The 16100-nt window shown below is 35.5% G+C and overlaps 1 protein-coding gene across 1 annotated transcript; it reads right to left on the reverse strand.

Annotated features, from left to right (window-relative positions):
• Window positions 1-12294: 12294 nt before the first annotated feature.
• On the reverse strand, window positions 12295-15373 carry LOC135143847 (interleukin-1 receptor-associated kinase 4-like). The gene is given in 8 exon segments (XM_064075787.1): window positions 12295-12676; window positions 12727-12832; window positions 12891-12991; window positions 13111-13253; window positions 13297-14137; window positions 14214-14217; window positions 14716-15051; window positions 15101-15373. Coding segments are annotated over 8 exon segments (1914 nt in total). The 5' UTR covers window positions 15283-15373; the 3' UTR covers window positions 12295-12475.
• Between the last annotated feature and the right edge of the window lie 727 nt (window positions 15374-16100).

Below are 16100 nucleotides of genomic sequence, written 5' to 3' on the forward strand. Positions count from 1 at the left end.
TAATTAATGTTTAAAATTATTATTTTTTTATTTAATATATGAAATCTTGTAACACATATAACACTCTGCGCTATTTGGCCAAAATCATGTAAACCTTGTATATATAACAATACATACATTAAGAAAATATCCTGCTGTTACTTTTTGTTATAAACACTCAAAAATAATTGCAAAAAAAATCTAAACTACTTGTTATTAGCAGTTGTACGAGCTTTTAAAATATAAAAGTACAATGTTCTTATTAAAAAGTTTATACTGTCTGTTCCAAAAGGAGTCCAAGGCCGTAGCTGTCTTAATTTTTCCAAAACATTATTGTGTGGTACGTCCGTAAATCGATTTAAATTGCTATGATCAGAATTGCATTTTTTTTATCCTTTATTTGTTTTTGTTTATGACCAGAGTTGGGGACAGATACTTTTAAAATTATTTAGATACAGATATAGATATATGGAAAATAAAATTATCTACATTCAGATTGTTTCATTGTTTCGAAATGTATCTAGATAATAGATACAAAAAAAACATACTTTTTAAAACTTTGGCCAAAATAAAACTACTGACAACAAGTTTTTACTTATTTTGAAATAAATTTTTATCGGTGTAAGAAGTTGTCTTCCGCTGCTAAACACTTGCTGTAAAGGTGCAGAAGAAGGAACTATTTTGTTAAATTTAAAAGATTAGCATTTTACAGCAGTATTGAGTCACATTCTATTACAAAATTAATTTGTACTAATTAAAAAAAATAATCATTATGTAGTAATACGCAATAATTTTTTTTAGAAAATACACTGACCGGAAAAAAACCAGCCACCCTGAAAAATTTCTCAAAACCAAACTTTAAAAATTATTAATTTAGTTAGTGATCGTTATTTTATTAAAGAACCATTGACACATGATGTATATATAAATTACCAAAAAAAAAGAAGACAAATAAAGGCAAAATTTTATTTAATTTAATAAAATAACAGAAACAGAGTGACAGTTTGAGAACCATCTGTAAGAGTTAACGGCATTTTTTTCGTGTGAAAACGGTTATTAACTGCCAAACTTACAATCAAATGATGAAAAACACTGTTTACAACAACAACCTCCTTCATTGTTTTAATTAAGAAAATATCGTACTTGGTCTTGTGGTGACCGAATTTAAATCAAAATTTTCGCGCTGAAATTAATTAACAGCGGCGCGAAATCACATTTGAATAATTTGAATTTGAAAAAAAAATTCAATCACGAAAAGGGAATCGTTAAACATAGGCAACCGAATAGACATGGCTGGGTTAATGCATGATCATTGGGTTAGATGGCAGAACGTAGCGCTAGGGTGATTTCAGTTAGAGGGTTGGTAGAGGGAAGCTGCATAGGGTAGAATGTGTCATTATTATGAATGTGGCTGTGTGTGTGTAACCACGTGGTAAGAACTAGGTTTAAATTAGTTGGTTTGGTAGTTAATGAAACGGGAGGAAGCCTTTGTTTAACGACAATCAAACGTATTTTTCATAATGATACAGTTGTCCCCAACCCGCGCGGTTAATTCTTGCGCCCTTTTAATCAGAGAAATGCGGACTTCCGGTTGAACGCGAACACGTGCTGTAGATTTTGTTTCATTGTTTGTAAATTCACCAATCAAGCTAGTTTTTCTTAATACTCAGCTAGAGCAAACACAATTTAACAATCAGGATTATTTAAATCAACCATTTGCTAGAAGATTTCATTAAATTCACTTAGTCAGGAAAAACGCCTTATGTTTAATTACGAATAGGTCTCTGGATGCATATACGTAAGTGTTACATTATAACACTTCTAAATTCTTCACACAAGATTGCTAATAGTTCATTTACGGCAGTTAAACAAGTTGGGGGGGGGGGGGGGTTATGATATTTGGGTTATAAGATTTGGAAACTATCTAAGGTGGTCCCAGTTTTTAAGGGAGGGGATAAATCTAATGTGAGTAACAAAGTTTTTGAAATTGTCGTCCATTCCCGGTTAAATCAGCATATTAAAAATAAAATATCATTCAGTCAGCATGGATTTATAAGTGGAAGATCCACAGTCACTAATTTGGTCACGTTAACGCAAAATATACGAGGTGTGTTGGATGGCAGGGGACAAATGGATGTGATTTTCTTAGATTTCAATAAAGCGTTCGACAAGCTGGATCATGACTTGCTAATCTTGAAGTTGGAGAAATTATATGGGTTTTCTCCAAAATTGATAAAAATGTTTACCTCCTATTTACAAGACAGATATCAGTTTGTTGACTATTTTGGATACAGATCGACCAATGTTTGGCAGAGTTCTGGTGTTCCTCAAGGCTCGGTTTTGGGGCCGCTGCTTTTTGCATTGTTCGTTGATGATATCACTAAAATTATCGGAGACAACTGCTTAGTATATGCTGATGACGTAAAGGTTTTTTCAAAAATCGGAAATATTGCCGATTCTATCAAATTGCAGGAAGTTTTGGATAGAATTGTACTATGGTGTATAAACAATCGATTATTTTTAAATCCTGCTAAATCCAAAGTGATGTCTTTCACAAAAATTAAAAATGCAATGATTCATTGTTACACTATTTGCGGTCATGTAATAAATCGACCTGAATACATTAAAGATTTAGGAGTCACTTTGGACAACCAGCTAAATTTTGTCAAACATGTTGAATTGGTGGTATCAGCGGCTTACAAAAGTTTGGGGTTTGTGGTCCGTAATACTAAGTGTTTTCGTAACTCAAGTACATTCATTAATTTATATTATGCATTTGTAAGATCGAAGCTTGAATATGCCAGTGTTGTGTGGAATCCATCATTTAAGTATTTAACAGAATCTATTGAAAAAGTTCAGAGACGGTTCTTGAAATATCTGGTGTTTCGGATTGATGGCATATATCCCATAAGAAACATTCCTCAAAAATTATTGTTGAGTAGATTTTCCATATTAAGTTTAGAGTGCCGAAGAATTATAAACTTAGTAATGTTTTTACATTCCCTAGTAAACAACAGATTGGATGCTCCAAGTTTACTTGAACAAGTGTGTTATTGGGCTCGACCACGTAGTTTGCGAGACAAAAGCATCTTTTATATAAAAAAATCAAGGACGAATATTTTGAAGTTCTCGCCTATATATATGATGCAAATGTATTTTGATAAGTTCAATGCCGATGTAAATATTGATATTCACGTGGTCAGTGGCCAAGTACTTAAAAAGCATCTAACAAATTATTTTTTAAACAAAAACGGCACTGATATTGGTAGTGGTGTCTGATCATCTTCTTGAGATTGAGATTGGTTTTCTACTGGTTAAAACATTAAATTTTTCAGCAGTTTTTTTTTTTTTTACTCTCTCTTTAAATGAATAATTTATTTATATTTCTTTTTTTAAGCTTCGTAATTGGGTTGCGACCTGTGGAGCTTATATGATAATAATAATAATAATAATAATATTATTATTAAAATGTGAAAAAGTATCAGATTACAGTGTAGGTTCAGTCAATTAGATAAACACAAAAGAAATAATCTGTTGAAAGGAATAATTTGTTTCTGATTTGTTTAGATGATCTAAATTCAATAATTTAGTTCAACCCTTTGCGTGAGGCGACAATCAAGGGGCAGAATTTCGTTAGTTATTTGTTTTATTTTTTTATTCTTTTATTTCATTGTATTTTAATGTCATGTAGGTATGAGGTTTAGAATGGTTCAAATTTAATAATAGCATTATTTTGAATGGAAAATAGAATATGCTTTTCTGTTGTTCAAGAATAAGGTCAACCCTTTTTGATAGAGACAGGTATAAAATTGTAGGTTAGAGGTGTAAACGATTGTCGCTCAGCAATAACATAGCTTAACAAATTAGTTGAGTGTGGGGAAATAGGAAAAATCATCGATTTTCTTTGCGTAGTTCGATTTTAAGCAAGAGGCGACCTCTTTGAGAGGGTAGTTTAACAACTATTCCAGTTTCCTTTACACATAACAATCGATTTAAATTCAATAATCTTTCTTTCAGGAATAATAAACAAAATTTATTGTAGACATGTCAGTGTCAACCCGTGGTGTCAACGCTTTGAAAAAATCTGTCAAAAAAAAGAAAACAACCATCTACAACAACTTTTGGAAAAATAAGTTTGTATAAATTTATTCGGTGATTATAATTTTGATCACGCCATTGATCCAACGGATATTGTTGGATAACAATTTTGTAAACTTCAGGACATTAATTGTCATTAACAATTATAATTAATAATTAGATTGTTACATAAAATTGGTTCGGTCAATTTAAGAGAGGGGAGTGGAAGAGCTGAGCTTAAGCCAGCTAATGAGCCAATCACGGCACAGAATTCGTAAAAATTTGTCCCACTGGTACTGCGACGTCTCCAGTTTTGGCGTCACTATTTAAGTAAAAGTAGGGTGAAACAAGGGAACTTTTTAACTTTGCCTTGTGGGGGTTAAAAGCCGTTTCGTATAGTTCGTGCCAGTGGCGTAACAATCAAACTGCGGGCCTGTGTTCTACAACACTGTGGGGCCCCTAATGAACAGCGAAATAAAAATATTTAAAAATACGAGTATAATGAGTAAAGTATGAGTAGATTGCAATTAGGGCTTACGTTTTATTAAAATCATTCTACCTGAAACACTGAATTAAAAAAATAAAATACAATAATTACCTGAATACATATAATTAAAATACACACCTCAAAAAAATTAACGCAACATTTCAAATTTGTTAATAACAACTGAAAAAATTAAAAAAAAAATGTAAAAAACATGCCTTATGATTAGTTAGAACGAATTTTGTTTCATCTACGCAAAAAAAAGTTCCTTATCATTTGTAACTGGTGGATCTATTAAAAGAAAGAAAGTATCTTATCATGGTACCCTTATATCCAATTCTAAATCACATGTTTGTGAAATGTTTGAAGTGAAAACGTCATTTTCGCTTATAATGAATGTTCCTAATCGCATTACGCGTAATTTATCGAAGAAGCGGTCATTCGGGCTGCAGCTTTGATTGAAGATGGTTAGACCCAACGCTATGTGGCCAATCTGCTGGGCGTTGATCGTTCGACCATTTCTAAACTAATGCAAAAGTACCATACTACTGGAAGCATGAATAGAAGACTAGGACAAGGTCGTAAACGGAAAACATCACAACGAGACGACCGATTTTTGCGCTTAACAGTACTCAGGTCGCGACACTGCACAGCAAAAATGCTCCAAAAAGAGATTTTAGCTGCCCGCGATGTGGTGCTGAGTACTCAAATGGTACGAAATCGTTTGCGAGAAGTTGGTATGCGTCCAAAAGTACCTGTCAAAGCACCCTTGCTCACCAGGACACACAAGGTAACGCGTTTAAAATTTGCGCTAAATCATCAGCATTGGAATGTCGAGGATTGGAGCAATATACTGTTTGCAGACGAATCTCGTTTTTGCCTGTATTCCTCAAATCGCCGTATGCCGATGTACAGACGACCTGGTAAGCGATATTTGCCTATCAATATTCTCCCACAAGTGAATTTTGGAGGAAGCTCTATAATGTTTTGGGGTGGCATTTCCTACACCGGACATACTGAATTGGTGGCGCTACCAGGGGCTCGTTTAACAACTACACGGTATATTACCGATGTTTTGGAATCTCATGTTATGCCCTATGGAGCGTAGATTGGGCTAAATTTTACATATATGCACGATCTCATACAGCCCACATTGTGCAACGATATTTAGAAGAGGTTGAAATTCCGCTTCTACCATGGCCAGTCAGGACTCCCGACAGGAACCCCATTGAACATGTATGGGACTATGTGAAACTGAGGATAAAAGAGCGCAGATTGGTTCTTGGAGATCTTAATGCCATGAAGAATACCATCGTGCAAGAATGGGAATATCTTCCGTAAGAGTACATTAGGGGTTTAATCGAGAGTATGCCTCGACTAATGCAGGCTGTTATTAGAGCTAGAGATGGAAATACTTCATATTAATTTGATTTTTGTTTGTGTTGAATTGTTATTAACATTTAATGGCTAAGATAAAAGACCAACTTCTGGTAGTAAATTTTGTTTTTGCTTGTTTTGTCTTTATTTTACTTCACTATAAACGCTACAGTCGCCTACAGGCACATCTCTTATAGTAAATTCGCAAAATCAACGTGTTGCGTTAATTTTTTTGAGGTGGTATATACAATTATACATATTAGAAACTAGCCGACCTGGCAAACGTTGTTTTGGCATTTCTAGTGAATATTTTGGTAGTTAAATAAAAAATTAAATTAAAATAAATACATATAAATATAATTAAATTAAATTATAAAAATTTATCGTACGACAATGATTATATTCAATAGCCATCTTGCAACCCTATTGCGCATCTGTGGATGAAAGCAAAGATACTCATATCGTTATTAAAAAATGGGAGTTGGTGGTAGAAGGGTCAAAATTTAGGGTTATATGTATTTTTAATGCCAAATCTTAAAAAAATAAAAATAAAAAATGTTGTCTAAAAAATAAAAAAAAATTAGTGGGCCACCCTTATCACTTAAGGGTATAAAAAATAGTTTACTAGACCTACCGAATATACATAAAAAATTTCATTAAAATCGGTCAAGGCGTTTCGGAAGAGTTTGGTTATAAACACTGGGACACCAGAATTTTATAATAGATTGTTTTAGAACAAATTTCATTACTATAAAAAAGGTTATACTGAGTCGACCCTAAAAGATAGACATATGCTGTCGCGGATTTTTTTTAGAACTTTTAGCGGGAAACAATTCCATCATACAGGATTTTTATGTAACTTTAATCCTTTAAGCAGCGTAAGCAACGGCAGCTGTCAAAGGAGGAATAATTTTCTCGTTTTTCCGATATTTTTCATTGCTGCTCCGCTCCTATTAATGTTATGTACCTTCCTCGATAAATGGACTATCCAACACAAAAATATTTTTTTAATTCGAACCAGTAGTTTCTGAGATTAGCGGGTTCAACCAAACAAACTCTTCAACTTTATAATATAAGTAAGTATATAAGTAAAGATAAAAATGCCCATTTTTTTGATCTCAAAATTGTTTTCATCTTGCTTTACAATGGGCACAAGTTGATACAAAATTTAACACATCTAAGCTTCTAGCAGTTTGATTTCCAATTGAGAGATTCAGTGAAGATAATCTGCATTGGCCCATTGTGTTTCTTAAAAAAATTGTAGCCATTTTTAATTTCGAAAAAGATCTTTCCGCTGAAGTCACCGAAAGAGGTATTGTAAGAAAAGTGAAACATGCTGTGATAATTTCAGTGAAACTAGTGTAGGTAGGTCATTCTGTAATAATTTCCCAGTCCAGTTTTTTTCTACTTAAAAAATTAGTTGTAACATACATCAGATATATTTTATTATTCTAAAAGAGCACCACAAATACAAAATTAAAATAGTTTTGAAAATACGAAAGTTTTCATAAAACACAACTGAAACTGATTTTTTTTTCACGTCTTATTACAGCATGAAGTTTCACTGTAGATCTGAGGACAAAATTTAAGTATTTTGTCTTGCATCATAAATTAGTCATACTTTTGTCGGATAAAGAATGGTAATTTACTACATGGGGTGTTAGATTTGCCAGAATGAGATTGCGACACTGCGGCAGGTTTATTAGAAACAGATGCTGTTGCATTTTCGACCGCCGGTGCCGGTCGCTAAAACCCGAGTTTATTGAGTCAATGATATTGAGATGCCGCCGAAAGTCCAGCCCTTTGCAGCAAAAAATTCGTAAATAGCAATGAACTATCGATCTTGGGATTACCGCACATTTTCGAATTTTTTATTTCAGAATGTAATTTGGGCAATAATATAAAAAAATCTAATAAAAAAAATGTTCGTCTGACCGGACCGGGCCCCTTGAAGCAGCGCGCCCGTGTTCCAGCGAACACATGGAACACCGGTAGTTACGCCACTGGTTCGTGCAGAAGAAAAATTGTGTGTTAACTTCAGTTAGTTAAAATTTGGTGGTAGTGAAGTTGCACAGAGAGTTCTTTCGTTGCACTACAACAATATTCACAGGTAACTCAAAAATTGTCAATCCTGAACACTTAGACGTGTTTAGTCATTTTTTTCAAAAAACCAAAAATCAACTTACTCCAGTAGGTCACAAATAATGTTGATAAAATGTTTTGTTGAATTAAGCCTTGCGTGGAAAAGAAATGCCATTATCCAAATTTAAAGCTGTTATTTCTTTCTGTTGTTCACTTTCAAAATTTAGGAACATAAAGAAAATTTATCTGAACTTTATTTGGTGGTTAAATTACTTGCTGAGGTTTTATAACATGAACGAAAATTCTAAAATGAACAGTTAAGAAATTGATAAAAAAAGGGGTTTCACCACAAATAGAATAAAAAAAAAGGGGGACGAATTTAATTACATACAAATTTTGGACGCATAATGAGTAAATTTCATATGCGTACTACTCCATTGCGTAAATTAATTGGGACTGTTTTTTTTAACGTGGACCGTCTTTGCTAATTGTTGAATGCCTGAAATTACGAGCTCGTTTGCCACCGCGGGATACACAAAACAAAACATACACACACAAAGAAAAAAAACAGAAACAAAAAAAAGGAAGTTGTTTCTCAAAAAATCAACAGAGCGCTAGAAACGTCCTATAACTATAGAAGCCCCGTTTCCCGCTCAAAACATCATTTTTTTATGTAAGCGAGCCATTCGTTAATAAACTGGCCAATTCGTCGATGGTGCCGTTGTATCAACCCCATCGCAATTCGCCGAGGCGCGTTCACATAAATCGCGGGTTCTTTTGGTACGCCTCGTTCCGAGAAATGTTTTTTTTAATGATCACCTGGCGAGATAGCATGTGAGGGAAGGTATTGCGTAAAAGTAACTTTTGCTCAGCGTAATTAATACTCGATTTTGCTCGCGTTGCTAGGGCGAAACTAAACGTGTGGCGTGAATTAACCCTTTCATAAGCGCTAAGCGAAAGCGAAATATTGTCGACAGCGTAGCTTCGGATGATAGGGCGTAGTACTTGTGGCAGCGTCACGATTTGATGTAATTAGAGAAATTTATTATTTTGTTGGTCGTTTGCATTTCTCTTGGAGCGGAGCGAGCTAAATGTACCTGTTGTTAGGGCTGAAAATTTGTTTTCTTATCGCTCATCTACTTGAAAAAAAAAAAACAAATAAATAAGACAATTAACTTAAAGAAATTATAAGAATATAAAAAAAAAACTCTTAACTAGATGAAGAAACTCGTAAATAGTAAATAATAATAGTTAGTAATACTTTGTTCTAAAAATATTCAAACACTAACTCTCTGAAAATTGTTGAAGAAAAATTCTCTTAGTAACACAAATGACCTCTCTTTGTTGACCAAATCATATTTAGGGGTACAATATTGATGGATTGCCTCTGTTATTTTATTATCTTTAATGTCCGAAACTGTGACTGGAAATATGTTGATTTCTGTGTGATTTTATTAATAAATATGTAAATTGAAGATAAAATCTGCGTTGTCTTTAAAAGATGTTCTCCCATGCGTTATGACACTACTTTATAAAACAAATCTGGAACTTTAGTGGTAAATTTTGTAAAAGGAAAAAAAACTATAACATTAGTGCAATTGTTATTAATAAGACACAAAGTAGGGTAAGTGAAATTTTATTTTATTTTGTTTAATTTGCGACAAATGACGATCACAGGTCTAATCACTATAACGTTACAATATTCGATTTTTTTCTGGTGTCTCCGTAAAAGAGGGGACTTGGGTAATTTTGTTTTTCTTCATTCTTTGAAGAATAATTTGTTATCTCACAACACTACCGAGGGCGTTATCGAAAAAGATAAGTTTTTTTCAATGGAAAAAGAATTAGATTTCCCTATTGCTATCAAGGGCATTGTTGAAAGGGACGATTCGCAGTTAACAGAAAACGATTTAATCACCTCTATTACTATCTTTATTTTTTAATTAAATCTGTCTTAATTGGCACACCTACAACGGATAAACAAGTTTTTAGCGATTGCACATCTTCCAGGTCAACAAGTTTCTTTTTACTGCGTTATTTCTAAGCTGTCAATTGTTGAAAAACCTGTTTCTCGAAAAAATGACAATTGATAATTATAGTGTCTCAGTGCGATTAAGAAAAGATAAAAACAAAAGTTTTTGCAAAGTCACAAACAACGAAAGGCTCGAATTACCCACAAAATATAAAAAAGTTCCACCTATAAATGCATTAAATGTTTGCAATGATTAATTTTTTAATAGGGAGCAATAAATAAAATTTATTGTTTTAAATCATTCAATGAATGCAACTTAATTTAAACAAACAATTAACAACTATTATTTATTATTAAACACGTCAGATTGTGCAAAAATATTTTTGTAACGTTTTACAGGAAACGACTAATTTTCTACATAATCACTCGAGTAGCACCAACACCAACAACTTCGTCTGAGGATCGCAAACCGTGCTCGAACACAACTCCGAAATCAGCTTGAACCCCATCGACCTCAACAATGTCGTAAAATTGCCGGCGGTCTTCAAACCGTCTCTCACCACCTCCAGAATAAATCTCTTGTGCTCCTTAGATTGCACGTGGGGGCTGTGCAACAACGTGTACAGCTCGGGAATGGTGGAAAAATCTAGCGCGTCCTTCCCCCCCAGGTACTGCGACAGCGGCACGTACATCACCTCCGTGGGTTGCGTGAGCACCAGGGCAGTCCGTGCTAAGTAAACCCCCACGAAATTGTTTATTTTGAAGTCGTCCAAAACCGCCACGCCTTTGCAGACGGCCTCCACGAAGCGCAGCCACAGCTGGTTGTCTTTGCCGGTTTGGCGGGCCTCCGGATGGAAGTAGAAGCGCTGCAGGATGTGGCAGGTGGCCAGTATTTGGTTTTTGTCGTCGCGGAAGCCGGTGAGGGATAGAGCGAGGGCTCCGCTCTTGGTGAACTTGTACGTGGTGATTGGGTTCTCTGGGGCTAGGATGTGGCTGAAGAGGGGTAGGAAGTAGTCCAGGTCGTAGGAATCGGGGTGCAATGGGTCGCTGATTGTTGCCGAGATAATACGGAGGTGGAGGTTGTTTAGGACGTCGGCGGTTTTGGGTTGGCGCCAAAGGACCTTCTGGACGTCGGAACGCACAGAGTAGTGGGAGGCGGCGGCGCGGCCCCACAGGAAGGGCTTGAAGTCGAAGAATTTGGTCTGGTCGGGGCGGAATTCGTACCTGGAATAATTTATTTAAGACGTGTGGTAGGTGGATTGAAATTCACATGTCACAAAATGGTCCAGAATTAGAAGATTCGTGTTTTTTTATGGTTTTATTCTCTTTCAGTGACGCACGAGTGAAAAACATGTGTCGATAGAAAAACTAAACTTTCTTGTTAATGAGAACGGTAATTACTCACTTCTAATGTCTCATTATAGATCATTTTATTTCAGTCAAGGTATTTAACTTAATTTAAGATTGTATTATTGCAGGTCTTTACAAGACTGCTTTCTCGATGAAAGTGGGCGTTTTTTCCCTAAGTAAATTATCTCATTTACTGTTTTTTAACAAAACTGTTTCTTTATGAAGTCCATCCATAAGACTGAACGCATTTAATATTCTATTTGGAAGACAAGAGACCTTAGGTCGATTAAACACAAATTTGAAATTATGGGAGTTAAAATAGCAATGTAAGAAAAAAAATCGGGGTCCGACGTGGGCGCGCCGGGCTTTCGTATTTCTGCCCCCTCTGACCCATTGGGTGCACATCTTGGATTAGGTACATGCGAAATGTCAAATGTGAGGTGGGGGCGGGTTTTTGCAAAGAAACCGCCGCCAAATTGCTTTTTGCTAATTTCAACGCAGAAAATGATGGGATGTGGAGGAACACACAGGTATCGGGGATTTGGATGTTTCGCCCGCGTCTAATTAAGAGAGTGGGCGGAAAGAAGTTCACGCCCCGTGGAACCTGATATTGAGAAAGTTGTTATTTTGATTAATTTGATCGGAGAAAAACGAGACACTCGGAGGCGGTTTTGGACACTCGATAAATTCTACGTTTTGAGAGTTTTATAACGAAGAATGCAAAATATTTTTTGATGCAGGTCATTGACAAAAAAAACAACCATAAATATGTCATTCAAAATTAGCAACAATTTTAGCTGAAATTCAAAATTCTTTTTGAATTTAAATTGAATATTAATCTCGTGTTTTTTGCAAAATTTATTTATTAAACCCTTCTTACTGAAGTATGTTAGGTGACCTTTTTCTGCCAGTTACGTAATCACGTAATCGGACGAATCAATTCATGAACAGCATATTTTCGACTAAGGAATAATTTTAATTATGTATAAAATATATATTCTTCTTTAAAATAAACAATACTGTATATACATTGCAAAAGCCTGGGAAACTATGTACAAAGACATATTAAGGTTCATCACGATCAAGTTAAAGGTTTATTTGATGAGTTTTTCTTCTTTTCCTCGTTGAAAATGGCATTCATTTCTTGTCTTGCTTCATGCAGATTTTTCAATAAGTTCGCCCAAATTACTACAAACTGAAGCCATCAAAGGTCTTTGCTTTTTTTCCTGCAAACAACTTTGGGCAATTTCGTATAATTTCTGCCCAAAATTTATTTCGTTAGCAGACCAAGAACCTACTGACACATCTAACAAGGGCGTTATGTCATCACTGCAAGTGTCATCCACGTGTGTTACCTAAAATAAACAAATCATAAAAGAAGTTGCTTACATTATTACTAACTAACCAGATCTTTTCCTTCTCTATTATCATCCATTGGTGGTTTAGATGTTAAAAGCTCGAGTAAAACAACCCCAAAACTAAATGTGTCTAGCTTTGGCGATACGTCACCTCTAAAATAAAATAAAAAATTTGGAGGAACACGACAAAACAAGTAAACGATGAAAGTACCTGAAAGCTTCTGGAGCCATATAAGCAGAAGTTCCTATGATTGTGGTGACAGTGTTTGTACTCTGATTTAAAGAATGTTTGATCAATCCAAAGTCACACAACTGGAATAAGGTAAAAGTGTAATTTGCGTCAAACAAAGTAGTGCTCCTAGGCGACCACGAAATACTTGAACTACTCGCACTTGTGTCGTGGTCGCCTCTGAGCCTAATTTTAATGCTACCTTTGGCTTGTTGGTAACATCCAACAAAATATTTGCACTTTTCACGTCCCTGTGAATTAAAGGTGTAGAATATGCCGTATGTAAATATGCAATAGCCCTCGCTGTACCTAAAGCAATGTATAGCCTTTCCGTCCAGATTAATTCTTTTTTTCTACAATACAAAATAAAATAAATTAATTGTATCACAAATTACTAAAATGATAACCTCCAGGCGATCTTTTAAGGCTCCTCCAACCACATACTCGTAGACTAAACAGTACGTCAAACCGTCACACGAGTAACCCAATAAAGATACTAAATTCTCATGCTTGTATTTGCTCAGGATCTCCACTTCTGTTATAAACTGCTTAGTTACCCTATCATCAATCTGTACAACCTCAGCATTCTCCAGAGTCAGTCTTTTGACAGCCACTGGTTGATTGAACAAATCTTTAGCCAAATAAACTTGGCCAAAACTACCAGAACCTAGAAACCTCCCACCCTCAATTAAAGGAATTTGATCGAATTTACAGGTGGCGTTTTCTAACTGAGCATAAGTGAAGTGTGGTAAAGGGGTATTTAGAGACAAATTAGGTAAAGGCGATGCACAAGAACGCATTTTGTTTGCGATAGAGTCCGAACCTCCCAAAAGGTGGCTTAAAGCTGGAAAATTCGAAGAAGAAGACATCGAGCTTTCTGGACTCAAGTCACTCAGAGCTGGAATAATCACCTCGCTTGAATTGCCCAAAAGTGAAGATATGTTAGGCTGAATATTGTCGCTAGAGCTGTCTTCACTCATATCTTCAACAACTAGAGGTATATTGTTGGATGAACTGCTTACATGTTCACTGTTTGATCGACAACTTTCTAAAAGCGAAGTCAAATCTGGGATCTTGTTAGGCACGTTATTATCACTTTCAACTATACTTTTAGAAAATTTAATTAAATCTGACTCAGACATTTCTTTCGTTTTGAACAACCACTGGGACGTTAAATGTGGGTTTTGCCTCTTCAACTTCAGGAGATTCGCTAATAACAATTTTAGGTATCATTTTTTGTACCTCTTTGGTTGTATAGTTGAGATTTGTGTCAACTGAATTGTGTTTACAGATGTTTTCGATTGCCGAACTTGGGTAATTAATAGCGTCCAACATTTTTTCAATTCTTTTTGTTTCGCTGTCTTCTATTTCCTCTGAGTTTAGGACAATTGGAGCTCCTGGTCCGGTAAAATTTTACAAAGAGCACTTCTCGATTTCGTACAAACTGTTTGCACAGAACTCTTCTACAGGACCCCCTGATCACGTTCCTCACCTTCAAATGTTGTGGAAATGTTTACTTTTGCCACAAAAAAATTATTAAATTTCCCATTTGCACACTCTTCAATGGAGAGTCGTTTCGAACATAACCTAACTTTTATAGTCAACAATATGGGTAGGTGTAACATCGGGTTTTTAGTGGAGGCAGGGCGCTTCGCGCCCTGCACCCCATTACAAACATACCCCTAAACGTGGCACTTCTTGCTCCGTGGATCATTTAGTTATTGGAATTCGTGCGAGTTCAAGTGTGTGTGTCGTTGGTTGCCTACATGCGGCGCAACTAATAGGGTGCAAACCATAGAGTGAACACTAAATATTTTTTTGTGACACAAGGAAGCATTTCCACAACTTTTGAAGGTAAGGAACGTAATCAGGGGGTCCTGTAGAAGAGTTCTGTGCAAACAGTTTGTGCGCAATCGAGAAGTGCTCTTTGTAAAATTTGACCCCTGGTCCTTTAGTGGGCCTGGTTTTCTGCTGTTTGAGAAGGTCAACAGTGACGAAATCAGCGGCATGAAAAAGTTGCGCCTTTTCCAAGAGGTATTTTAAGTGGCCCAACGCAGGCCGAATTCTTCCCGCTGTCGCCCATTCCCTCAACAAAATCTCCGAACAGAACCGTTTCGTCAAATTTGACGCGTTTTGTATAATACTGGAAGCAGTTTGTTATTTTCGAAAGACGCGAAATAATTTTTACTTACTGGAAATGTTCCGATCGATATTTTGGAGGATTATTTAGCGATATATCGCTCCGATAATCCTCAGTTAAGGTGGAAGGAATGATCGACATCAGTTTTTTCCAGGATTCTTCCTCCTCCAGATATTCAACAATTCTGGATTTTTCTGCCAAAGGTAATTTTCGGATTTCTAAGTTTATATTCATTACTATTATTATTATATTGGACGGTTAGAAGGCACTATTTGTATCTAAAAACAAATTAGAAAATAAAAATTGTCAATAACCTCAAATTGCTCAAGTCACCACATCGAGGGTTATGTTAGGCTGTCACCGAGTTGCCAACCGTTGTTAGACTTGGTAACTGAATGTTATGCAACCAGCAAAACGGATGCATTGTGTCTAGAACCAGAGTATTGTTGGGTGCATAAACAAAATAAATGGATGGTTGCCTACTTTGCGGGGATGATTTTTGGCTGCTGTATTCAATCCAAAATTATATGAAATACTTATTAAAGCAACATACATATTAGAGCTTAGATCATTTCATTTTGATAAATACACCTCTCACAATTTTTTACTTGTAAATGTTAATTTCTCCAGTAAATTATTGGGTCTACAGTTGCACTTTTCTGAATTATTATTGTTGACTTGAAAAATGGATTTCATATTCACTGTTTAAAAGATCACTTGCTAAAAGTGAAGTTAAATGTGGGATATTGTTAGGTACGTTGTCTTCTAATTCCTCTGATTTTAATACAATGGGAGCTGCTGGTCCTTTAGTGGGTCTTGTGGGTTCTTGTTTAAGAAGATCAACAGTAACGAAATCAGCGGCATGAAAGAGTTGCGCTTTTTCCAAAAGGTATTTCAAGTGACCCAAGGTGGGCCGAATTTGTCCTGATGTGCCCCATTCTTTCAACAGAATTTCTGAGCAGAAGCGTTTTAACAGGTTCGACGCGTTTTGTATTATGCTGCAAGCAGTTTGCCATTTTTTTTTTTAAACTGAACAGTGTTTGTAGTACCGA

This window comes from Zophobas morio, unplaced genomic scaffold, assembly GCF_036711695.1.
Source record: "Zophobas morio isolate AGI-343-1 ecotype UQ-CSIRO unplaced genomic scaffold, CSIRO_AGI_Zmor_V1 ptg000076l, whole genome shotgun sequence".
NCBI classification, from domain to species: domain Eukaryota; kingdom Metazoa; phylum Arthropoda; class Insecta; order Coleoptera; family Tenebrionidae; genus Zophobas; species Zophobas morio.